The 27,577-nt window shown below is 32.4% G+C and overlaps 2 protein-coding genes across 3 annotated transcripts; one reads left to right on the forward strand and one right to left on the reverse strand.

Annotated features, from left to right (window-relative positions):
* The first annotated feature begins 3,909 nt into the window (after positions 1 to 3,909).
* LOC112039350 (stearoyl-[acyl-carrier-protein] 9-desaturase, chloroplastic) lies at positions 3,910 to 17,924 on the forward strand. Of its 2 annotated transcripts, none has more exons than XM_065767616.1 (3): positions 3,910 to 3,929; positions 15,907 to 16,411; positions 17,005 to 17,924. In XM_065767616.1, exons 1-3 carry the CDS (start codon positions 3,925 to 3,927, stop codon positions 17,563 to 17,565), a joined length of 1,071 nt encoding a protein of 356 aa, XP_065623688.1. In that variant the 5' UTR covers positions 3,910 to 3,924; the 3' UTR covers positions 17,566 to 17,924. The 2 variants fall into 2 exon arrangements, with proteins under 2 accessions (XP_065623688.1, XP_065623687.1); XM_065767615.1 differs by lacking the exon at positions 3,910 to 3,929 and adding an exon at positions 13,079 to 13,475.
* A 5,108-nt stretch (positions 17,925 to 23,032) lies between these two features.
* On the reverse strand, positions 23,033 to 23,992 carry LOC112039361 (uncharacterized). Its single transcript, XM_024072235.2, has one exon. It carries the CDS (start codon positions 23,768 to 23,770, stop codon positions 23,195 to 23,197), a length of 576 nt encoding a protein of 191 aa, XP_023928003.1. The 5' UTR covers positions 23,771 to 23,992; the 3' UTR covers positions 23,033 to 23,194.
* Between the last annotated feature and the right edge of the window lie 3,585 nt (positions 23,993 to 27,577).

Genomic DNA, 27,577 nt, shown 5'->3' on the forward strand with positions numbered 1-27,577 from the left:
AGTGTGTTAGTCATGTACTAGGAGCCGTGTATCTTTGATTAGTCACGTACTGGGATCTGTGCATCAAAAGGGTAGCGTTCATATATTGAAGAGTTCAGAGGTTTTGAAGCGGTAAAAAGTTTTTGCTGTAAGTTTATCTACGAGGATTGTACAGTCTAGAGACAAAGGTTTTGTACTAAATCTAAAACTTCTCTTTACCATAGTGGATTACTTTTCGGGAAGGTTTTCCCCAGATGTTTTTACTGTGAAACTAGTTTGTTTTATTAGTTTTTCCAGGTTATCATATCTTGTCTTATTTATTTTTCCGCTGCATGATTTTGACATGATATTGATATTTTTTTGTTTTAACAAGATTTATTCATAATAAATCTAATTAACAACTTAAGTTTAAAACTTGTTAATTCTATTAACTGGGTCTAAATTTTCCAACAAGTATTATTAGAGTTATATGATGATTGCAACATGATAGGCATTGGCATGAATATGGACAACAGACATGTATGGGTGAGACTATGAAACGAACCTAATATGATATGATGGCGGCTATATTGTACTCCAAATTTGTGTAAAATAAACCTATCCATTGAATATTGACTCCAAAGTTGCATTTATCTTTGGATTGTAAATCTTATCCATTGAATAATTGAGTTTTGGCTTTAATTGCCATGTTGTAGCTATTAGGAGAAACGTGTACACCTTGCAATGAATTTTTTATTGCTTTTAACATATTATTCATATGGGGATAATTGGTTTTGGCTTTATTTCACATGCGTCGCCATTGAGAGAAACGTTTAATAAACATTGGAATATGTTGTTAACGTGTACCCCCTTTTTATTTTCGACCAATGCCAAAATCTCTTCTCACTGGTTTTTGAAGCCATTGACAAAGATCAGAGCAAGGTGATGAGTTTCATATGCCTCAATTATTGTTCAATAAGATTTGCAAAGACTATTTTGTTTTACAAAGCCTTAATAGTGATCCTTAATGTGTTGGTGTGTGTAGTCCTTTGTCTCCCACAAAGTTATTATATGGAAGAATTCTTAGAAATAGTTTCAAGGTGTTGTTTAGAAGATTTGAACTGAACTCATGGATCTCATAAGGTGAGGAAACTACTAGATTTTTTTTTTTCTCAGAGAAACTACTAGACTAATTATTGGAATATTAATTAAATAATTAAATATATTAGTTTCTAACAATTTAAACTTTGAAAACAATTGGTAATTTATTACCAATCCCTTAAAATTGGGACTTGTGTTTGGTCCAGTGTCTAGTTGCATTAGATCTATCAAAATGATAACACTTGTCCAAGAGTGGACATATGGCATCATCCAGATGGATCCAGTGCAACTAGACATTGGATCAAATCCTTACCCCTAAAATTGAGATATGTGATTTTTTTTTTCAATGCCGTGGCCGGTGGTGTCATTTACTATTGTTTTTGGCCCAGAAAAAGAGTTAAGATTTTTTTTTTTTTTTTTTAAACTTTAATGTCATGTTACAAGAAATACTCTTCCATTTGTTAAAGGTTCCCAATGAGCTAAGCTTGAACCCACTTCATGTTTCTTTCACTTAGAGACATATCATGCAATAAAAATATAGTAGTAATTTTTTTTTTTTTAAGAGAAACAAACACACACACAAGGAAGAGGGAAAGAGGTTCTAACATAAAGACACACCACAATTCCACTCAAAAGTCATGGTAACTTTTAAGGGAGGGTGGAGCAAGTTATACTACACACAACACACTTTTTTAAATAATGTGGGACAATTTCCCTTTTTTTTTTTTTGAGAAACAAACACACACACTAGTAATTAATTTTTTGTTTGACTAGGCTTCCCAAAATAATCCAAATATCAAGGACAGTAATATATCGTTTGAGCACAGCACTGAAGTTTGACGTGAATTTATTGCAAGTCATTGCAAGAAACACGCTATTATACTTTGATACATAGGCCAAAATGGGCAAATGCCCTTTTCGTGCAAAAAAAAAGTGGCGTTTTGCCCCCTTTCCTAAACTAATTAGGGAAATTCTTCTCTTTTGTAACTCAATTTTCTAAAAATCGAGTTAAAAAAAAAAAATGGAGCCCTATAGTAGCGTTTTAAGGAGCCTATAACGACATTTTAAGGACCTATAGTGACGTTTTAGAATTTAAGCTCCATGAACTCGAGTTGTAGGCAATTTGTTTTATTTTATTTTTTTACCTATAACTCGAGTTCATGGAGCTCGAGTTCCAAAATGCCACTATCGTTCCTTAAAACATCACTATAGGCTTCTTAAAAATGCCACTATAGGGCTTAACTTGATTTTGAAAAAATCGAGTTTCAAAACAGAGACATTTCCCTAATTAGTTTAAGAAATTAGGCAAAACGCTGGATTGTTTGCACAAAAAGGACATTTGCCCATTTTGGCCTTGATACACAAAGAAAACACAGGGATTACAGACAAAAAACTTTAGGATGTTTGGTTTATTCACTATAGCATAAAAAGATTAATCTTACTGCCTTAAAACAATTAAGTTGATAAGTTTTTTTTTTTTTTTTTTTTATTGGTTCTCATTTAGATTCACTACTAACAATCTAATATAATTTTTTTACTTAATAATAATTAGATTTTGTTAGGTTATGCGTTTAGAAAAATACTTCAAGAATTTTGTTTTGAGAATAAAAAACAATTGATTTTTTGACAGCTTTTTATATTCTCCATAAAAGAAAAGTTAACAAATGCTGTAAGAGTATTGATTTAAGAACTATTTAAAAAAAAATTATGAGAAAAAAAAGCAATTAATTTTTTTAACAATTTTTATATTTATTATAATATAAAAGTGGTTTCAAATCCTTCAGAAAATAATCTATTAAAAAATGCTTTAAGATATCCGTTAACATGACCTTTCTCATAAAAGTGGAATTGAAAGTTTTCTAAAATATTTTATTAACAAATATCTAAACCTATTCATTAACTGGACCATTATAATTTATCACCTTGTGATTTTTTCCAATGTCTCTACTCTCTAGTAGACTCATTTAGCTAAAAATTCAAATGAACCTTAGAAAAAAAGCCACCCTACAAAAGAAGACAAAAGAGGCCACCTAGCCAGCACTTGGGGCTCGGGTTCCCTATTGGCTCCAGACCAAGGAAGTCAATACCGTACCGGAGGCTGTACCGGTTTGGCCACCGGTACAATATATTTCGGATATCGGTCAATACCGGTGTACCGTTTTGGGTTTACCGCTATTTTATATATTTAATATATATATATATATATATAACTAACAATAAATGTGAATTTTTGTTTAATTGACTAGACATTTAAAAAAAAATTATAAAGCAAATTTTATATCTCTCAAATCCAAAGTTGTTGCACATGTACAAGCCAAAATATACCTGCCAACATTTGTTACTATTTTTTTTAGTTTTTATTCTCTTCCACTATTTTTAGTATCTTTTATTATTATTATTTTTTATTTGCAATGTATTTTTTATTATTACTAATATATATATATATATATATTTTTTTTTTCCTATACCTAATTGCTCCTTCCCTCGTTTTTATCACCTTGAATTTATTTTCTTTCACACCTTTTTTTTTTTTTTTTAATGCTTCACAGGCAGGTAGGCGGCAGGCCTAATTGATAGCTCTTTCACATTTTGTTTTCCTTTTTTCTCCTCCACATCACAAGCCTATCCACTCACCTGACACTTACCTCCAATTTCCAAGAATGCTTTATCTTCACACGTTTAAACACTCTTCACATTTCAAAGTTCATTCATTCATTTATTTTACTTCAAATCTATATCCTTTAGTTTCACTTTCAGCTCACCTCTCTCTCTAGTTTCATCTCCTCTCTCAAGTGCCACCATCCATCACCACTCAAGATTCAGTGAGATGCCATTGGCTTCAGTGAAAAAAGAGATGGTGAGTGCATGAGGTGATTTGAACTTCATTTTGCAAAGTTATTGTGCATTTTTCTTTCATTTTTCTCTTTCTTTTTGCTGGGTTTTCTTAGCTTACTCAAATTTGCATCATCCTACTCTTAAAAAACTGCTAAAATTACCAAAAAGAAAAAGAAAAGAAAAAAAAAAAGCATTTCATGTTTCAGCCCGGTATGCATTTACTGGTCGGAACACCCGGATTTCGCTGGTACGGCCGGTACAAGGCCGGTACGCCCGGTATTTTTCCCGGTACGAAATAGGGGGGTTGAGCGTACCGAATCACTGGCCGGTACGGTATATACCGGCCGTACCGGCCGGTACGGTACGAGATTCACTTCCTTGCTCCAGACACTGTTAATTATTTTCTGATAACAATTCCTAACAAAAGTAGAGTGGGGTTGTATTTTGTACCTTAGATTAGGAACATTTCTAGGTGAAGTACAAACAAATATGCACATAATTCTTGGGCGCCATTTATGATTGTGATGGAAGGGCCCCAAATCAGTTGCTCCACTTAATGAAAGGTTGTTGGAATATTGTTCAGATATATTGGTTGGGGTTTCAAATGCAATTGCGATTGCTGATAGCAATATTGTTTGAAATATTTATGAAGGAATAATGTGGTTAGTTATGTGGTGAAAGTTTACATCAAATAATAACATTGTTTTTAGAAACAGGACTGAACTAGTTAATTCAACTTAGAATCGGTCAAGTAAAAAACCGGTCAAGAACCAGAAAAAATCAGGAATCAGGCTCTTTCTCGGTTTTTTTACCGTTCTGGTTTTTAAAACTATAAATAATAATAATAAGTGTTAGGTTTTAGACCCATGTAAACTAGATTGTTTAACTTCATTAATTAACCAAGTGAATACTTAGGTTTATTATTCAGATATAAGTTAAAACAATAAAGTCATATCATGTAAAGCAGCGGAAAATAAAGAACACAATAATATGATTACCCGGGAAAACCAAACATGTAAAAAATTTGGGAAGGATTTAACCTAGCTATCTTCAAGATAAAAAGCAAATCCACTATAAAGAATCGAAGTTTACAATAAAACTTAGACTACTAACATCCTATTGCTACCACATGTAGAACTTACTGACACGACCACGTGCAAACTCCGAATCCACGGACTCCTTTTCGATTAGGCCTTTGCAACACAAGCACCCACACTTGTGATTAAAAAAAAAAAAAAACTCTCATGTTTGTGACTCCAAGACCACCCTTGAAGGTTTAGATCATCAACACCTTTAATGGCTAGAGAAGACAGCAACTTCTACAATACCGGATCTTGAGATTCTTCAAGGAATAACGCCAGTAGAAAATATGAGAGAGCTTTTTGGGTACAAAACCCTAGATACAAAAAAGACACACTTTTCTCTCTCTGAAAGCCTTATAAAAACATGCTTAGGGTTTCCTTTATATACCAGGAGAAGTAGATATAAAACTCTAATCCTTTTTGGGCTTGAATTGCTGTTTTGGCTTAATTAAAATTTTGCAAATATAACTTTCGATTGGTCAGGCTTGTCTCTCGATTGGTCGAACCATGCAAATTTTGAAATCTTATTTCTGCAGTTTACTTGTTCTTAAATCTTGACTTGAATCACTTTGAGCATTGTCTAATAATATCTATTGACTCTAGGATCTATATCTAGACAAGTTTGTGTTCACTATTTGCCAATTGTTCTAAACTTTTAGAACCTAACAATAAGAGTGCATGATTAATTTAATATAATTAAGTCCAAACCTATAGGTAAGGGTTTTTTTTGGGTTTGTTGATACTTTTACATATAAGGGTACTATTAACAGGTGCCTTAAAGCATTTGTTAATGAACTATTTAAAAAAAGTTTTGATACCACTTTCATGAAAAATATAAAAAAGCTATCAAAAAAATCAATTTTTTTTTTTTTTTTTGTCTTTTCTCATATAAACTTCTAAAAATATTTCCTCAACCAATGTTCTTAAGGCATTTATTAACTTTTTCCATATTATATTAATCATTCAATTAAAGTCTCCGAAAGTGTTGTCTCCCCCAACAAATATGAATGGTAATATGTTTCTTTAAAAAAAGAAAAGAAAAAAGAATGGTAATATATATAAGCTGTTAAAAAAATAGAAAAGTCAGATAATCTTTACATTTCAAGCTCTTTTTGTCCAAGCCTTATAGAAATCGGAACCATTATACTAATTAATAATATTGGTAGCTATGATATCATCAAAATTACGTAGATTGTAATAAGAATTAGATCAATTTTATTATACTGATTGGGATGGTTGCACATGAACTTTTTTGGGGAGGGTTATTTAAATTTCAATTTCTTTTTTATGCTTCTAGTAAGATGGTGTTTTGATCATTTAAGTAATTGGATTTATTTGTAATTTGGTGCCAAATGTTTGGAAGTCAATAACCCAAACGGTGGTCAGCAGATGATGTTGGTTTTTAAGACAAATCTAACTTCATAATTTAATATTTGATTTAAAATTTTTTTTAGACTTTTAGTAACTTATTACAATTAAGATGCTTCTTCCTATAATCTTTGTCATCTTATGAAATTTTGCTTTCTTGTAGTTTGAGTAAATAATTTATCTATTATGGCATGAAATTTGGGACTAGTGGCTGAATAATTTGATCAAATTAGTCAAAATCAATCTAAATCTAAAAAATTTCAAATATTGGAAGCTGTACTTGGCTATTGATAGCCTGTGAGTTCTTTTATATTGCTGTTTTTCAGCTTGTTTCAATAAAAAATTAATTAATTAATTATAAAAGAATTCAAATATTTAACATTCATACTTAGTCTTCTTTCTTCTCATTTTGAAGTTGTTACTTTCGTTTGGTAACCATATTGATAGATGGTTTTTAGATGCCAAAATAAATATATAATCAATAAATGTGCTTTGCATTTTCAAACTGCAACCAAATTATTTTAATTAATGGTAAATATCTATTTAGTTAAAAATATTTTTCATAATATTAATAGCATAAATAATAATAATAATAATAATATTATTATTATTATTATTATTATTATTATTGGATGGGGATCAATCTAAGGTCAACTTGTCCATAGTGGTCGTCCATAACTAGACCACGTCCAAAAAGCTTTGTGGAGGAAAAAAGAACTCAGGGTGAGCATCATAGGTGGAAATACAATTCATTCATAGTAATAAAGCCATCCAATTTCAAGAAGGTCGTCCATGACCCAAAAGCATGGAGACTAGAAAGTGAATTCTACAAGAAAGTTCTCAAAAGAGCTCCATAGAATAGACCACGATGCACTACTCCTAAAATGTGGAGGAGATTTCCCGTAATTTGCTCAAAGTACCCCATTATCTCCATTAACCACACACATCACCTATGATGGTGGTGGATCCGAACAAGTAGACCCACTTCTAACTCTCTATAAAAGGAGCAAGTCCCATTCACCCAAGGTAAGTTCAACCATTCATTATTTCCTATCCTTGTATTCTAGAGAGAAAATTGACTTAACCGTCAGAGGTTCCTTGGCCGAGTTACACCAGTCACTCTTAACAGTTCTTTCTTTCCTTTTAGGACCTACAACTATCACCATAGCTCGAAACATACCAGCTTACTAATTTCGTGATCATCAGTTGGTGTTGTCTGTGGAAAGTAGTGAGTAAAATTTCTAAGTGTTAACCTCTTAGCTTTCCAAGACAAAATGGCTGCATTGTTCGGACTAGGTCAATGACTATTAGTCCAAAACACTAGAAGAGTGGAAATGCCTTCATCCACCCAAATCGTGCACCAGCACCAGCACTAACCATCCAGCAATAGTTGTAGTCCATGGTCACTATAATAGCAAACTTGAGTAACAAAACCAAGAGTTAACTAGAGAAGTTAACAGACACCGTCAACAGCGCTGTGGAGGGAGCAAAGCAAAATTCAAAGAATGAAGGAGCTGAAAACAGTGGTGAAGGAGGAGATCATTCTAGAGGAACTACCACTCATAGAGTACCACACTGGGAGAGAGATAGATCAAATGAAAAGAGCCATGGAGGAGATGAAGGACTCCATAAGGAGGGTAAATCACGTGGATGACCTCATCCACAGAACTGAATCTCTCTTCATCACATCCATCACAAGTNGTGCATTTTCTTTCATTTTTCTCTTTCTTTTTGCTGGGTTTTCTTAGCTTACTCAAATTTGCATCATCCTACTCTTAAAAAACTGCTAAAATTACCAAAAAGAAAGAAAAGAAAAAAAAAAAGCATTTCATGTTTCGGCCCGGTATGCATTTACGCCGGAACACCCGGATTTCGCGGTACGGCCGGTACAAGGCCGGTAGCCCGGTATTTTTCCCGGTACGAAATAGGGGGTTGAGCGTACCGAATCACTGGCCGGTACGGTATATACCGGCCGACCGGCCGGTACGGTACGAGATTCACTTCCTTGAAAAAACACCCATCAACCTCCCATTGGATAGATGAAAATAAACTTCCACATAACTATATGATATGGCTATTGCAATATGTAGAAATGATTTTGGAGATGTACTCTTTGCTAACTCTTTCATGCTATCACCGATGGATCCACAATTTGTATCTTGTTTAGAAAACATGAGCTAATTAGGCAAACCCCATCTTAATAATTGGGGATTTTTTTTTTTTTTTTTAATTTATACAAGATAGAAATTCTACTCTACTCTAATCTAAGTATATATGTGTATGAAGTTCCCTCATGAAGACTTAAACCTCGACTCTTGCCCCACACACCCCACAAGTACTTATACTTGTAGAGTGACCATTGCACCAAGGGTGTGCAGTAGTATTAGGGAAAATTCTTAAGTATTCTCAGTGCATAGCTCCATTTTTTTCACATTTATGGTGGACCCTATTATGAATTTAATGAATAGACTTCACTATAAATGTGAGATGAGTGAGCATCGTTCACCGTGTTCTAAAAATACCTAAATATTACTCTGTGAGGCCTGCATTTTTCAAGATTTGAAAACGAAAAAACAGGTTTGAAAACACCTGACCAAACAAGCCCAAACTTTTATTACCTATTATTAGTTTTGAATTTATTAGTGTTGTGCAGATAGCACCCCAGGACTCAAATTAATAACAATAAATAAGCAGAAATTAAATAACAAGTACACACCAAGAACACAAGAATTTACGTGATTCGGCAAACTGCCTACCTCCACGGGGACGACGAAGAAATTTTACTATAAAAACAGGGAGATACAATAGAACACAAGAACACTCTTAAGAAACCTAAATTCCAATTACACTCTAACACTCTCTCACAGAACAATAAGAATAGAAGCTGGCTGCCTCTTTTTTTTTTATTTTCTCTCACGCGGCTGCTCACTAGGTTAATTGAAATTACTTTAATCACATGGCTGCCCTTTATCTCAAACCTAATATATATTTATCTATATATAAAAAGCGGCTATGTCGCTACAATGCTTCGGCACTATGCAAGCACTGTAGCGGCAACAATGTTTTAGTGAGGCACTTTTTCTTTTCTTTTTTTTCTTTTTTTTTTTAAGTCTTTCGTTTGTATTTTTTCCTTATATATATATTGTTATACTAACACAACAAATTTTATAATTATTGAAGTGTCAATTTCTTATAAGTCAAAATAAAATAATAAAATATGAAATTGTGACTAACCACAACTGAAAATAAATGTTTTGTGAAAAGCGGAAATGCCGCTACAATTTGCACTGTTCATCAACAGTGTCATTTTGGTGAGACACTTTGTCTTTTTTTTTTTTTAGTTTTGAACAGTAGCTACAGATCCAAGCGACATTGTAGCTACAATAGCTACCTTTCTTTTTTTTTAGTCTTCCGTTTGTACTTTTTTTTCCCTTTTATATATATTGTTATACTGACGCAACAAATATCACAATATTTTCACAATTATTGAGATGTCAATTTCATTGCCGCTTTAGTGTTTTAGCATTGTTCATTCAGTGTTTTTATACTGTTCATCTACAGTGCCATTTTGGTGAGCCACTTTGTCCTTCTTCTTCTTCTTCTTCTCTTCTTCTTCTTTTTTTTTTTTTTTTTTTTTTTTTTTTTTTTTTTTTTTTTTTGTGAACAATAGCTACAATATCAAGCGGCATTGTAGCTACAGTAGTAACAATTTTTTTTTCCAGTCTTCCATTTGTATTTTTTTTTTCCTTATATATATATATATATATTGTTACACTAACACAACAAATTTCATAATATTTTCACAGGTGTCAATTTCTTATAAGTCAAAATAAAATAATAAAATATGAAACTTTGACCAACCACAACTGAAACTAAATCTATATATAAAAAGCACGAATGCGCTAAATCACTATAGTTACAGTGCTTTGGATTCAAGAGCCACTTTTTTTCCCAAGTTTTGAACAGTAACTACAGTGCAAAGTGGCACTGTAGTTACAGTTTTTTTTTTTTTCTTTTCAGTAATCGGTTTGTTTTTTTTCTTTCCCCCTTTTAAATATTTATGTAAGCTAGTATATATATATTGTTATACTGACATAACAAATTTCATAATATTTTCACAATTATTGACGTGTCAATTTCTTACAAGTCGAAATAAAATAATAAAATATGAGACTGACCAATCACAACTAAAAATGAATGTTTAAGAAAATGTTACAACACTTATTGTGCAGTGCTTTTGGTTTATTCAACTGGCATAGTAGCTACAGTGCCTAAAGGGGTTTTTTTTTTTTTTTTTTTATCAGTAATGGGTTTGTGTTTTTTTTTTTTTTTTTTTTTTTAAATATTTATGTAAGCTGGTATGTATATTGTTATACTGACACAACAAATTTCACAATTATTAATGTGTCAATTTCTTACAAGCTGAAATAAAATAATAAAATATGAGACTGTGACAAACCACAACTAAAAATAAATATTTTGGGAAAATGTTACAACACTTATTGTATAGTGTTTTTGGTTTATTCAACTGGCACGATAGCTATCGTGCCTAAAGTTCTTTTTTTTTTTTTTTTAATTTTAACTGGTTTATATATTGTTATACTGACACAATAAATTTTACAATATTTTCACAATTATTGACGTGTCAATTTCTTACAAGTCGAAATTAAATAATAAAATATAAGACTGTGACCAACCACAACTAAAAATAAATGTTTTGAGAAAATGTTACAATTCTTATTGTTATCACAATGTTTTCATAATTGTTGAGATCTTAGTTTCTTATACATCAAATAAAAAAATGCTGAGTCCACAACATTTTAACATTAATTTATACAGTGCCTAAAGTTTTTTTTTTTTTTTTTCCAGTTATCAGTTTGTGTTTTTTTTTTTTTTTTCCTTTTAAATATTTATGTAAGCTGACATATCTATTAACTATATAAAAAGAGCCAAAGGCTCATGAATAGTATTTTTTTGGTTTATTCAATTAGTAAGGTGCACTTTCTCTTTTTTCTTTTCTTTTTCCCCCTTCAAGTATGCCAGTTGGTTTGAGCTTTGTTTGTTTTTTTTTTTTTTTTTTTTTTTTAAGATCTTTATATGTTTACTTTGTACTTGCAATGCAAGTTTATATTGTAAATACACAAAAATGGTTAATATTATACACATTTGCACAAAAAATGGTAAATATTGTACAAAGTTTGTAAATGTGTACGAAATTTGCCAATTTTTTTGTGTCTACAATATAAATTTACATTGTAATTAAGTACAATGTATACATAGAGATATTTTGAAAATGTTATAACGCATGTGTCAATTCCTTATGAGTCAAAATAAAATAAAATAAAATAATAAAATATTATACCTCGAGATCTAGTACAACTAAAAATGTCATGACATTTTGTTGTTATTACAATATATTCACAACCAGGGGCGGAGCCAGGATTTTTTGTTTGGGGGGGCCAAATTTTTTTACTAATATATTAGTCTTGAGTCAAGATAAACAATCACACACATGCATAAACGTACATACACAAATATAAACATTAATATTTTGATACTAAAGTAGGTCATAATTTATAAATATATTGTGAATAAAATTAATAACTTTCACATATGTATATTCGCAAGATAATTTTTTAGGGAAATTTATTATCTTTTAAACTCCAATACTATACAAAGATATTAAACATGTACAAAAAACGAATTAGAAAAAACAAAAACTATTTGTCTCTATAACTTCTAGACTAATTGACAAATTCTATTAGTTTTTAAAAGTATCATTGGACAAACTCAAACATTTGGGGGGGTCAACTTGTACAAAAACAGTCTAGTTTGATATTAAACATGTATAAAAAACGAATTAAAAAAACAAAAACTGCCTTATCTTTATAACTACTAGACTAATTGATAAATTCTATTGGTTTTTAAGAGCATCATTGGACTAACTCAAACATTTGGGAGGGCAAACTTCTATTTTTGTAGCTAAATATTTAGATTTTTAATACTTACACATAATAAAAAATAATTTTTTTAAATTTTGGGGGGGCCATGGCCCCCCCAAGCCTTGCTATAGCTCCGCCCCTGTTCACAACTATTGAGGTGTGAGTTATAGGTCAAAATAAAATAATAAAATATTAGACTGAGATCTGTTACGGTTTTATACGATTGAGATTAACTTTTTATGACATAACTATCAAAATTCTTAAAATTAATGTCTCTTTTGATTAATGCAAATCTCTATATATTTTAAAAATCAAATGATTTATATTTTTATTTTGTAATATAAATAAAATTTAAAATTAATTCTAATTACTACTTGTTTTTTCCATGGCTAGCACGTTGCACGTGCTGCCTTGACCGGTATATATATATATATATATGTAATAGGTCGGCAACACTAGGAGATACATTCCTAGTTGTACGGTCATCCTGACCGACTTACAAGAATGGGCTTGGGCTTCAGTGGCCATTCAAGCCGCCCACGTCAACAATTAGTATTGTTGTAAATTGTAACTATTTAAAGTGGAAATGAAATGGCATCTGGCAGAGTTAAAATCTTCTGTCCCACTTTTCTTATTTTATTTTATATTTTATCGATAAATACTTGTTATGTGTTCACTTAATTAATTAATAACTGTAGTATTAATAAGTTAATAATGATAATATTTAATTAATTAAGTAAATACGTGACAAGTATTTATTGATGGAGTATAGAGTGAAGGTATAGAGAGGAGTAAGGAAAGTAGATGAGAAGATTTGGGCTCATCTAGCAGTGGCACAAAACTGGTCTATTTTAACGTCTTTTTCCGACTCTCTCGCCAACAGAGCCCTCTTTTTGCCGTGTATATTGTCTTCTCTTCCACAGTTGCTCTTCCACAGTTTCACTTTGCCTTTTGCTCTATTCTTTTACTTTGAAGATTTTGTTCTTTTGGACACACATTCATAAGCCAAGCCAGAACCAAGGCCATATATTAAATCAAAGAAGAGTCTTTTTTGTTGAAGAGAGAGAGAGAGAATGGCTCTGAGTTTGAATTCAATGATGAGCTTCCCTTCTCATAAGCTCTCTTCGAAATCCATTAAGCTCAGATCTCCTAGAGTCTTAATGGCCTCCACTTTTCACTCTACCTCCAAGTAAGTCATATTATGCACTCATTTTATTCTATCAATTTATATGTATTGATTCATTGCATTTTGGAGGTGAACCATGGGTTGTTTTGTTATTTCTTTAAAAACTTGCAAATGGGTATGATTGAAAATGAGTTTTTAGTGGTTTTTTGCAAGTGGGTGATATCAAAAATGAATTTTTAGTGATTGTTTGGGGATGGGTGAAATTTTAGAGACTCTTTTGTTATAAAGAAAATCTGGGTTTTTGGTATTTGATGTTGACTGAGCTATGTATTGCTGGGTTATATCATGTGGAGTGGTTTTGATCTCAAAATGTCTTTCAAATGTTGTTTTCTGATGTGGGTGTTTTGTCTTTTTCTTGAATGCTAATTGAAATTGCATCTCATTTTTGGTCTATTTGGATTCCACTGCTTTTGATTTCTTTTAAAGCTGATTTTACCTGCATGTTGCTTGAAATTAGTGTGGCACAGTTCTGCTTGAAAACTGTATTTCATGGAATTCTATTGTCTGATTTTTTGTTATAATTGTTTCTTGAAAAACTGTATTGCATTGCATGATGGACTGTCTGATTCACCTATGTTTGTTGGAAAGTGAATGAAAAATAAGCAAATATTTATATTAGTGGAGATGATTGGTCATTATTTTAATCCTTACTTTATGCTATTATTTCTTTTTGAAATTATATATTGTGCACCAGTTTTGGTCTTTTTTATTGATGGAGATGATTTCTTGTACAGTAGTTTGGATCCTTATGGGTTTTATGTTGTGATCTTTAACGTGCACGGTGGCTTTGACCTTCTCAGGTTGAGGGATTGAGTATGCATGCATTATTTATCATTTATGTCATTTGTTGAGAGTTAGGTCTGATTTTCTGGGTTAACCTTTTCTTTTAGAACATGGTCATGTTGGTTGGCTGGTTTTATATTTTTGGATATGATTTATTTGACTTCTTGTATTTCCTGTCTTAATTGCTTTTAGTTTTCTTCCTTTCTGTTAATGCATTCTGGTTTATCTTATTAATTGGCTGTTTCTTGTATTTTCTTTTTTTTTCTGGGTTATATAATTCATGAGTAGTTCTGATTTCTCCAACTCTGCTTTTTCTTTGTTTCCTATAATTTTTTTATAAAAATAAAATAAAATATCATTAATTTTAATTTATTTATTTTTGTTGATTATGATTTGCTTTTGTATTTTTATAATGTGGTTTTCATGTCTTAAAATTTCTTTACCTTTGTTCTATTTCAAAAAATTTTGAACTAATGTGCTACTGTGAGCAACATGTGATACATGTGTATATTTCTTTCTCTAGTTTTCATCAACCTAGAGTTTGGTAGCTGAATCTTTGACTTCTTTGTTCTCCACATGGACGGTGTTTGGTCAAGTTTGGTCATGTTTTTCTTTGATTGGCTTACTTGGATAACCTCTTTCAATCTTGCAAATAATATTCTCTCTCTCTCTCTCTCTCTGTAGTTTCTTGATCATCTGTATTCAAAATTCCATATTCTTTGTTGCTTGAGACATCATACAAACAAGTCTAGTATTGTACAATGTAGTTTAGAGATTCTCTCCAAACTTTATGAGTATAATTATAATGCTCTCTTTCTCACTCTCTGCTTGGTCCATTGTTTTCAGCTTTAAGTTATTATTTTTCAAGTTGCTAAAAACATATTATTTGCGAGACTTGTTTTGTGGTATTATTATTCTAATAACTGAACCTGATTTTAAACTCACCAATGCACTGGAGACAGTTGTCCCAGTTGTATAATCATATCTTGGATGTAGTCTGCCCTGTGCTTAATGATCGTAGGACTAAAGTATCACACTATTTGCTAGGATATTCATTATGAAGTGATCTTTAGAAATAAGCAATTCTGGGCCTGGGCTGTTTTTTCACACAATCGTTCAAGTTCATATTGTGCAACTAAAGTATGTCTGCCTAAATTTGGTGGCGAATTGGAGCTTTTTTTTAAAAATTTTTTTTTTTTTAAGTTCTCTCTGAATACTACTTATTAATGATTATTTGAAGTTGCATACCCATTTGCTCTCCCTGGTGCTGCTCAATGCATGCCATGCATTGTTTGAATATTAAAAAAAAAAAATCCAAAATGAGAGATTGCAACTTTACTCTTGCATATTTTCATCTCCCTTGTCATATATGAAACCTCCTACATATGTCACACTTTGACACTTTTACCCATACTTCATGCAATTTGTATGAGCATGAACCTGATATGGGTGGCATTTAATAGTTGCCTGGTAGTCTATAACAGCAGCAACAAAGCTATAGTGTCAAAACTTTGGGGCTATCTAGGAATTATTAATGTATATGGGAGTGTATTATAATTTTTTCATCTTAGGATTGAAAGCTTTATTATGGTAGTTTCATAATTCATCTGAAGTTTTTGTTTCTAATCACTGTTTGTTCTGTTTCTTATAGAGAGGCAGAGAATCTGAAAAAGCCACATTTCCCTCCGAGGGAGGTACATGTTCAGGTGACTCATTCCATGCCACCTCAGAAGGTGGAGATTTTCAAATCATTGGAGGGTTGGGCTGAGGAGAACATCTTGGTGCACCTAAAGCCTGTTGAGAAATGTTGGCAGCCACAAGATTTTCTGCCTGAACCTGAATCGGAAGGATTCTTTGAGCAAGTCAAGGAGTTGAGGGCAAGAGCAATGGAACTTCCTGATGACTATTTTGTTGTGTTAGTTGGAGATATGATCACAGAGGAAGCTCTTCCAACTTACCAGACAATGCTTAATACCCTGGATGGTGTTCGAGATGAGACCGGTGCAAGCCTTACTTCTTGGGCAATATGGACAAGGGCATGGACTGCCGAAGAGAATAGGCATGGTGACCTTCTCAACAAGTATCTTTATCTCTCTGGACGGGTGGACATGAAACAAATTGAAAAGACAATTCAGTATTTGATTGGGTCAGGAATGGTGAGATTCTCGATCCCCCTTGGTCAATTTTGTTGTTATTATCTTCTTCTTTTTTTTTCTAAAACCAAAACACAGTTTGGAAATAATTTCCAGATGTTGAACTTAGGAAATTTTTCAATGTGAGGAAAACATATCAAAGTTTATAAATCTGAAACTGAAATAAACTATAAGAAGTGGGAATATTTTGAGTATAGTTGGTTCTCAATTTCTAGTCTCACTTCAATTCTTTTTAAAATCTTCTCTCATTCACTAGACAGTATGTTAAGCTTGAATTGATGTGATAAATAGCATTTAGAGAAACAGAGCAAAAGTGAGACAAAATTTAAATGGTCTTTTATTTTTATGTTCCTGCATCTCTCTCTCTCTCTCTCTTGGGGGTGGGGGGTGCCTGTCCATCTATTTCCAAAGCTTTGTTAGTTGACAGATAGTTGCGTCTACCCAGCTACTAGACTGGAATTATCATTGGATTGTTAAAGAATTATGATCACTTTAGTTATTATTATTGTTTTGTGGTCATTGTTTATATAAAAGGCAATGTTCCATAAGTAGATTTGTGTTATTCTCATGATTTTTATTTTATGTGTTCTTGTTAGGATCCTAAAACAGAAAACAGCCCCTACCTTGGCTTCATCTACACTTCATTTCAAGAGAGGGCAACATTCATATCCCATGGGAACACAGCCAGGCTAGCAAAGGAGCATGGGGACTTGAAACTGGCGCAGATTTGTGGCACCATTGCCTCAGATGAAAAACGCCATGAAACTGCCTACACCAAGATTGTGGAGAAACTCTTTGAGATTGATCCGGATGATACTGTTTTGGCTTTGGCTGACATGATGAGGAAAAAGATATCAATGCCAGCTCACTTGATGTATGATGGACAGGATGATAACCTTTTCGAGCACTTCTCATCTGTAGCCCAGCGGCTTGGTGTGTACACTGCTAAGGACTATGCTGATATTTTGGAGTTTCTGGTGGGAAGATGGAATGTAGAGAAGTTGACTGGTCTTTCTGGTGAAGGGCGTAGAGCTCAAGATTTTGTGTGTGGTTTGCCCCCTAGGATTAGGAGGTTGGAGGACAGAGCTCAGGGAAGGGCCAAACAAGCATCCATCATTCCATTCAGCTGGGTTTTCGGTAGAAATATAATTGTGTAAGTGCAGCATCAGTCAGCAGTCTCCCCCCAAGTCTCATCTCATTAGAGTAATAGATTGAAATTTCCAATTTGCTCTTCATTTTACTGTTCCTATTGTATTAGGAAATGGGGTGTGAGTTCTATTTCATCTAGGCTTTGTAGATACACGTCTTCTTATGTTTGTCGTGGTAGATCATCAGAAAAAGGATGACCCATAGTTGGGTGTGTTGTGTTTCCCCTATCTTATGCCATAAAGAAAGTACTTGTTTCCTTAAGTTATGATTATGAGTACTGTCATATCAAGTTTAAGCTGTTACAGTGTTTTTCATAATGGGAAGAATAAGAGCGACCAGGAAATGTGATGCTCGTGTATTATGGTCATTACCTTTGGTTTGTGTGTCTTTTTTATTTATAGTTTTTTTCCCTTTTGGTGCACCCTCTTTTATTTATTTATTGCTAGTGCTTGTGATAAGGGATGTCCTTCCTCTGCTCATGTTCTCACTTTGTTGCTGATCACCTGTTTTCTTGATGTAGCTAATAACAAGCTTCGGCTTAGATGAGCTCTAGTTCAAATGGCACCTCCTCTTGTTTATGTGGTACTTTCCTCCCATGAAGATGGTAAACCACATGCGTAAATTACCAATAAAAAAATATACTTAAAATAAAACTACGATTCTTTAGCATAAAAACGGAATGAGTATATATATAAAATAAAACGCTTATACTTTCCCCCGAAAATGGAGGAGTGCATGCGTAAATTACCATTTGATAATTGATAGTAATGATGAAGGTAGAAACATATAAATATAAAACTCTTCCTATAGTCTACACTCATGATTAAGGATGAAGCCAACAGCTAGCCATGGAATAGTGATGATGAATTTAGAAACGTATAAAGATGAAGCCAACTGTTAGCCATGCAATAGTGATGATGAATGTAGAAACGTATAAAGATGAAGCCAACAGTTGTCAGTTAGCCATGCAGCAGTGATGATGAACGTAGAAACGTATATATACGTGGGTGGGTTCAAGTTATACGTTTTGAAACTTTAAATATTGTTATATCATTTAATATTTTGTTTTACTATTTGTGAATTTTGACAAATTCATATATATTATATATATATATATATATTTTTTTTTTTCTTCCAACAAAATTTTAAGGTAGGTTAAGATCAGTAACTCACATTTATATTATATTTTAAAATTATGTAGAAATGATGAGTTTATAGATGAGATAGTAAATAACATTTAAGAACATAAAGAACATATAATTCAATAGTGAGACTTTCGTGGTATTAATTCATTAAAAAAGTTATTAAATGATATAACATTACTTAAAGTTATTTAAGTATAATATGATATTAGCTACATATGTGTGTGGCAATTTTTTTTATGCCCTAACCACAAAGGTTGAAGATCTACACCAGAGCTTAAACATTATATATATCATGACATTTTTGTTGTGATGTTATGCCAAGCTTACCATCTACATCTCATTGTATCTTTCAAAGTGTGTATTTGTGATAAGTTTTTTTCCCCCCAATTATATTACTTAAAAAAAGTTTTGAGTAAAAATAATAATTATACCTAAAAAAAAATTAACATGTTTTACATAAGTTAACTTAAAAAATACTCAAACTTACCAATGTATAAATAAACAAGTTTGACATCGAAAAAAGAAAAAAGAAAAAAAAAAATGTAGGAAGCTCTAGTTAAGGTTTTATTCTCTATTCCATCTTTCCTATCATGGGTAACCGAATGTTTGGTGATTTTAGGACTAAGTTAATGGCTAAAGCTATAAAAATTTTGTAATATTGTAGAGTTTTTCGGGTGTGGATGGGTACATATGGTGATCAACTTGAATAGTAGGGTGTGGGGTCGTTTCGAGTCCAAGTGCACTAATGATAGGGGAGAGATCTCGGTCCACTATTGACATTAGTTTTTTATCTACTACTAACAATTTGCTACAATAGCAAGTATCACTTTTTTTTTTTTTTTTTTCTGTACTTTCTTGCACAAAAATAATCAATTTTTGTATTTTATTAAAGTTGTCATGACTCATGAGGTTGCTCTCACCGTCCTAGGAAGGGTTCAAAGAGTTGTTTTCATTATGCATCTGGCTGGGCAGCTTTCTTGGATGTCAAGATTCTCAAATATGGCTCGTCATGGGGAATATGGGAATATAACTTTGATCCAACAATTGGAAAGTATCGAAGACATTTTTATTATTAAAAAAAAAAAGTTACACTTGTTTCCTTTTCTTTTTTTTTTAATAAAAGTATTGTAGGGACACAATTTGCAGCCCAAGCCCAAAGAAGGATTGGGTGATGGCCCAATGAGCCTGATACAATAAATTTGTAGAGAACGGGTTAAAGAGCTAGACCTTAATGAAGTTAATAACGGCTACCATGGATTTAGAAGATGATCAAGCAAGAACAAGACTGAATAGATTGAATAAATTCACTGTCCAAGGAGATAATTCAGAGTATAAATCAATATAACAGTTAAAAATACAACTTTGATTACTACAGTGTTTCTTTTCCCTTTTTTCTTTGATCCCCCTCTCATGGAGGATCTTTCACATTATATAGTTAATTTCAGACCATTTTGATCCTACACTTGTTAATCATCTAAACCTTCACTTGAGTGTATGTCCCATTAGACATCTTCTTTGGCTTTCTATGAATTATGGTAGCTGAGACTGCACTATTCAGGGGTTTTCTTCACATAAATGTGGCCAGAAAATTTGCTATAGTGCATTTAATGCGGTGGTAGCAACTTTTCCTTTAGATATTTTTGAGTTACTATCGCTTTTGTATGTGCATGAGGCTCATCCTTATCGTTGAAACTTCCTGGAAGGTCACTGAGATTGCCCAAATACTAATTTGATTAGTATTCATCGTATCAGAGAAGAGTTCCTCCTCAGAATATATTTCTCCATTCCTTCCTTATGTGACTCTCAACTTGGGACATCTCCCAACCATTTACTCCTTCTCGGACATGCCCATGTCCCCAGATAAGACTCAAAATCCAATATACAAATTTGGGCTCTTACCCCCACAAGTATTATATAATATTGCATTGAAGTAACAAGTACAAAAAGATAGAAGGTGCATAAATTGAGGAGATGAGAATAAGCTCCTCCCATTTGGCTCGAGTTTATAAACTTAGCTTTTAGCATTTATTTTTTATGTATAGTTTTTTAAAATCTCACTTTTTCAAAGTACAAGTATATTTTAGCATAGTAAAAAGTTAAATAAATTGTTCCTAACCGACAAGAGAACTGCTTAAGCTAAAAAAAAAAATAAAAAAAAGGGTGATCTTGTAAATATGGGAGCCGCAAGCCAAAAGAGAGGGTTGGAGGAGGTTTAAAAGGGTGCTTGCGGGGGTTCAAGACATTGGTTGTATCTCCTTCAAGAATAATTCTAAAATATCCAACTTCTGAGACACATATGATAGCAAAAAGATCAATCATAGATTCTATTGGGTATAATGCATAAAATATTTACCACTCGTGATTTTGTAAACAAACAACAAACTAAATAATCCCTCCTCTAATGTGTGATATGAACACAGAATTTTTAGATCAGAATAAAACATAATGAAAAATTTGTATCTAAATAACACTAGTGTTTTACATTATGTTTTTAAGACTGACTGTCCCTCATAGTGATACTTTGAGACTTTTGGATGTCTATGTACTAGATAACAATGATCTGGTGGACACACAAAAAACACAACAATCTGTGTGCCTAAAGAACAAATTTTTGTCTCTCTCTAAAAATGAGGATGAAAAGTTTCTACCCAAAAAAAAATGAAAAAGAAAAAGAAAAAGAGAATCCAAAGTGACCAGTATGCAGTATTTATTGAAATTATTTTAGACTCATATTTATTGAAATAATCGAACTAGTTTAGAACAGGTGCAAGATAATAGACACTGTTACAGTAAAAACATGGACATGTTTAGCCCACACACACCCACGCCAGACCAAATTCAACCCAACCCAGTTCGATGTGGGTAGGTAATGTGCAAATACGTGTGGGTAGAAGCCCAATTGGGTAGTTTCTTTCTTAAAAGTGAGGTGTCCATTTGGTCCCAAACTAATAACCAACACCACTGGATTTAAAGTTATAAACCTACCAAGACTATTTTTTGGGTTTTCACTACCAAAAATAGGCATTTTCCCTTTTTTTAGTCAATTTTTCATTTACTGGTTTTGAGCAACTACAAGTCTCCAGCCCCCTCAAAAGATGTGTGAATCTTACTTTTATTTTAGCTAAAAAAATAAACTGAAAAAATTTCACTTTTATAGTAATTATAGTCCAAACTTGAATTATAATTTCACTCACTATAACTACCAGTCTACCACGACTTCTTGGTTTCTAATAGTTTCATCAAAATTCAACTTAATTATGAAATAAAAAAAGTAGCATTTTTATTTCCTTGGTAAGGGCAATGGAGTGAACTTGGCTATTTTGGAACTTCATATTATTCCTTACAAGTTACAACCCATATACTAAAAAAAAAAAAAAAAAATCGTTGAGAATAAGATGAATTCATTTGATCAATCCTTGCTAAGTTTGAGGTATCTTTCTGATGTAAAATTTTAAATTTCATAGAGAATTTGACAAACCTGAGACGAGATTGGACATTAAAGAAATTTTTGAAGGGTCAACTTCACTTGTATAATGCATATGATTGGTCTAAGCGATGTTGTGAATGTTAAGGATGCAAGATGGTTTGTGGGTCAAATTATAAATTAACCAGCCACTATAGCCAAAGATTCATCTGAAATAGAGTTTTGGGATTCGAGGATCAAGAGAACAACAATCTTCTTATGTCATTTTGCTTTCTTCTTGCTCCCAGCAATGGTCCATTGGATAGCCCATTCAATTAATTAGAAACAGCATGTTCCATCTCCAATAAATTCATAATAACACACTTGTAATTTCATTTTTCCACTAACAAATTAAAAAGAAATTTTTTATTAAAAAAAAAATTGAAAATTGCTTGAAACCCCAATTTACTAACTCACTGACACGGGCAAAAACGAGCAATGTCCTTTTCTCAGTGAATCAGTGATTGAGGCAACACTTTTACAGTAGTGAAAGTTTTTGGTTTCACAATTTACTGAGATGTGTAGTCGAAAAGCTTTATTAATTGCAAAACACAAATTATTATGTAACAGAAGTAGGGTCTGAGCCATGTAGAAGAAACCCGCTCAGATTCTTTGCAAAACTTCGTCCAAACTTAGCCACATGGTCCAGGAAAACAACAAAGACCCATCAATTTAACAAGAACAACACGCACACATATATATAATATAATAGCCTCTTTGAGCACGCTCAAGCGCATGTTAGGAGGGTTTTCAATTTTTTTTTCTTCTAAAGATTACTAATTTTCAACTTGCAAAGTAATCATATATATAAAAAATGATTATTCAAATAAGTAAATTGCAAAAATGTGCTAAAAGAAGACTAAAAAATCCCCGGAGAAGAAAGCCTGAAAAGACTTTGAAGATGAGTTTTTATTACATCAATATTGCAAACACAGTTACATATACATAAACACATTATCATAATCACTCCAATGAATCAACGAATAATGAAATATTATGTCGACAATGCCATGGCCAAAGTATCAACATTTAGACTTGGAAAGGCCATGGCCAATCCTTCAAGTCCTCCTCCTCTTGTCCCACCTTGGCACTCTTCCTCATAGCATAGCTAGTATTAGCCCCAACATTATCACCTTCAACATAAGCATAGTACTTCAAGAAAAACGCAAGTGTCAAGACCACCCATTCCAAGCAAAATATCAACACACACAGCCCACCAGCCAACTTCAGTATCACAGCACCATCCTCTTCCCTCACATAGGACTTCAACTGGCCGAGGAAATCCCCGGTTCTCGTGAAGATCAGCACTGAAACCGACCCTTGGAATATCGCTGTGAGCACTGTTGCCACCATGTGAGCTGCATGCCACCGGCTAGTCCCCGACGAGCCGGCCGCTGCACAGCCGGAGACTGCTCCGGATATGGTGAAAATGTGGAGGAGGATTAGGAAGAAGCCGCAGATAGACGGGAAGAGCCGGAGAGAGAGAGTGAGGAAGATGCAACTGGAGGCTGCACCAAGGAGAATGTAGTTGCAGAAGAGGAAGACCTTGTGGGTGTGGTAGTGGGATTGAGTCACTGACCCCATGGTGATGGTGTTCATGCCCATTTGAGGATTTTAGAAAGAAAAAAAGAAATCAGCTGAATTCAATAAATTGATAGTGATTTGGAGATGTTTTGAAGCTCAGAAAAGGGGGGGATTTTTTTTTTTCTTTTCAAAATTCAGCAGAATTCAATAAATTTAAAGTGATTTGGAGAGGTTTTAGGCAAATGGGTATGTGAGGAATTGAGTTTATGGTGGATTTGTTTGGAGAGAAATGAGGAGCGGAAAGCCGAAGATATAGAGTGAGAGAGCTGAGAGGTACAAAGTCAAAGGACCCCACAAGACAAATTGTAACGGCTAGCTTTGCTTTTATTATTATTGTTATTGTTTTTTTGGAGCTTTTGTATGTGTTGTGATATTGATATACTGTAGATAACATTCACTTGATTTGGATTGTTGGATTTTGAATTGTACGTTGGATGCCAATGTATTAGGTAAAATGAAGATTGAAGTAAGCAGATCAGACGGTTCAGATTCCTCGATGAAGAACTGGGACTTTAGATTTTTTTTTTTTTTTGGAGAATCAACTGGGGACTTTAGATGAGTCACATGATCAATGCTGGTTTTTTTTTTTTTTTTTTTTTTTAATTTTTTTTTTTTTAAGATGAGTCAGATGAGTGCTGGTTTTGATTTCACGTCAATATTCCAAACTTATTTAGGTTTCCAAATTATTCCGGATGGCCTTGACATTGCAGCGAAAAGGAAAAAAAAAAGGTTATAAATTATTGGTAATTTTAGATAGGTACAAACTCAAGATTTCAAGTTAGAGAAGTCGAAGCATAAGAAAAAATTTAAAGATTAAAAAAGGTTGAAACTCTAAAAAAAAAAAAACTTTAAATAAGTATTCATATAATATTAAAATAATTTGGATTAGGCTGTTTAGGTTGGGTTGGGCTGACTAACAGGGGCTAAAGTTTTGGAATGGAGGGGGTTCAACTAAAGAAAAATACAAAATATAGCTTTTTTTTTTTTTGGGGGGGCCAGAAGGGCCCAAGCCCCTCCTAAGTCCTTCCCTCATCTCAGATTGTTGTTTATCTTGTAAAAAAAAAAGTTGGATATTAATAGGTCTTAAAGAAGAGCTTATGACAGTTGTTGATATGCTTGACTTTTCAAAAATAATTTTTTTTCAAAATAAAATGAGTATGATGGTTATCATAATTGTAAACAATTAAAAAAAATTGATAAATCCTCCATCACTTTAGTTAGAGACCTAGAATTTTACAAGTTTGTTATTCTTTATGAAAAGAATTAGGATTCATAATTGCATATCCCTGTCATTTATTGTTATTACAATTTCAAATTATTAAAAGAAAAAAAAAATAGTATAGTTATAGAATTTTTCAAGAAAGTGAAATGATTCTTTTGAAGTGAAAAAAAAAAAATTTATAATTTGAATTATTTCCTTAAGCGACATTTGTTCTGATTGTCATTTCTTCTTATGTTTAAAAAAAAATCATTTTAGCTCCATAATAATCCATAAATTGAATTAAATATTAAGAAAATTCAATTATCTTTTGAACTATTAGGTTTTTTTTTTTTTTTAATATCTTTCAAAAAAATTTAGGCTAAAAATCCATTCACTTTTACAGTACCGTAACTGTCAAATTAGTCGATGAAAAGTTTCACTATCGTTTGTGCTACTGTTTACTTTAAATATATGTTTATCAATTATTATGCGTTAAAAATATGTTCTTTAGTTTATCCAAAAAAAGAAAAGAAAAAGAAAGTGTTCTTTAGATTTGATTGTGTATAACTGTATATCAATTCTTACTTCTTGCCACTATGTTATTCATGTGTTCTCACTTGTCCTTCTGTGAATTAGAAATTGAAAATTGAAAATCATAAAAAAGAAAAAACTATTCTCTACTATTAATTTATCACCTTGGTCTTAAAATGGAACTGGGATTTTTTTTTTTTTTTTTTTTTACAACAAAAAGGGAACATCTTACTTATGCCTAAAAACTGAAAATATCTATATTATCTAAAGAGAATTTTCCTCTTTGGACAGTATTTTATGTGATTTAGAAATACCCTAAACTTTAGTTTAACAAGAAAAAAATTTGAGGACAACCCAATAAAAATATTTCTTCAACTCCACTTCAAATGCCTACAAAATAGGATATTCTCCTACTAATTAATGTCTTTAAAATAAATATATCCAAAAGTTAGTCCCTTTTGGATTTTGGATATACACCAATATAAGTTTCTTTAAAAAAAAAAAAACATTCTTCCCTCTCTACGTTTATGTGTGTTAAAAAAACTTAGTATTTAAATATATATATATATCTATTTTTTTTTAAAGAAAAATTATGATACTAGAAAAAAAATATTTCCAAATGCACAAAGCGTAATGAGACTAATATACTATAAGTATTAAAAAAAAAATAGTAATAGGGACATGCCAGTTTAAATGAGAAAATCAGGTCCTTTTGGATATATACCACAGTAAGCTTATTTAAAAAACCTTCTCTTGCCAAAGGCCTTATAATTGAATTGGCATCTCTCTATGCATTAAGTGCTTGGAGGTCTATGAAAAAAAGGATTCGAATTGTGAAGTTAACAACATGTTATAATTATTTCTCAAATAACCCTTCTTTCCTTTCTCAGTCTTTATTAAAAATACTTAGTATTAAAAAAAAAAAAAAAAAAGCCCCAAAACAACGCCGTTTTGGACCTTTTGCCCAACCTAACCCTTGAAAGTTAATCCTCTCTTCTTCTCTGTTCGGTGGGCTCCTTTTCTTCTTCTTCTCTGTCTCTCGCCTCCTCTTCATCTTCTTCTCTCTCCGGTAAACTCTCTCTCTGACTCGGACTCTCTCTTACTGAAGGTTCTTGTTTCGACCCTTTGGCTCTTTGCTTTCAATCAGTCAACTGGGTAACTTCTATCTTCAATTATTCTTTTCAATAATCACTAATTAATTAATCAATTAAAACTCCATCCACTAATCCTTCTTTTTTTTTTTTTTTTGGATAGGTAATGTAAAACTTTTATTAGAAAAATAAAACAGCCCAGGTACACAGGAAATGCACTATGGGGGCATCAACGTCAAGAAACCAATTACAATGATCAAACAAAACAGGAAGGGAAAAAAAGAAAAGGTCGGTAAAACTAAACATCATTCAAGAAGAGTCATCCACTAATCCATTCTACTCATAAGAGAATTGTCTCAAAACCATAATTTCTTAATTTGCACCAAAAAAAAAGGGGAAAAAATATGGGGAAAAAACCAGTTATAGGATTATAAAATACTGAAAGGGAGTTATTGGCACCTCTGAAAACGAGGATTATAAACCAGAGTGACTTTCTTTTATGTGGAAACCGTAACATTTGGATGATTCATCTCTCCAGCCATAAATAAAAGGGGCTCAATTTCTTTTGATAGTTTTAATTAGAAAGCGATCATCAAGATCAGCACACCAAGCACTTCTCCATATTCTAATTCCCAGCATACGGACCCAAATATGTGAAAAGATAAGAAGATTCTAGGTTGCATAGTCCATAATCAAAACATCAACAAGTGCTGCAGCAAAAACCACAAAGCTAAATGTCATGGCAGAGTCATGACATATACTTACACATCATTTCAAAAGGCGAAAAAGATACAATGTTCAGTACCCATACCCACTAGATCTAGCAAACTAGGTATAATGCATCAAAACACTACAATTAATTAATCAATAATACAAGACACAAGCTCGGGGAAAAAAGCAATAGCAAAAAACAGAAAATGAAAATCAACAAAATTAAATTAAAAATTTAGATTAATAATGTGAGATACTGATACTACTAAGAACCAATCAGCACTCAATTAAAAG

This window comes from Quercus suber, unplaced genomic scaffold (genome assembly GCF_002906115.3).
Source record: "Quercus suber isolate HL8 unplaced genomic scaffold, Cork oak 2.0 scaffold_830, whole genome shotgun sequence".
Taxonomy (NCBI): Eukaryota; Viridiplantae; Streptophyta; class Magnoliopsida; order Fagales; family Fagaceae; genus Quercus; species Quercus suber.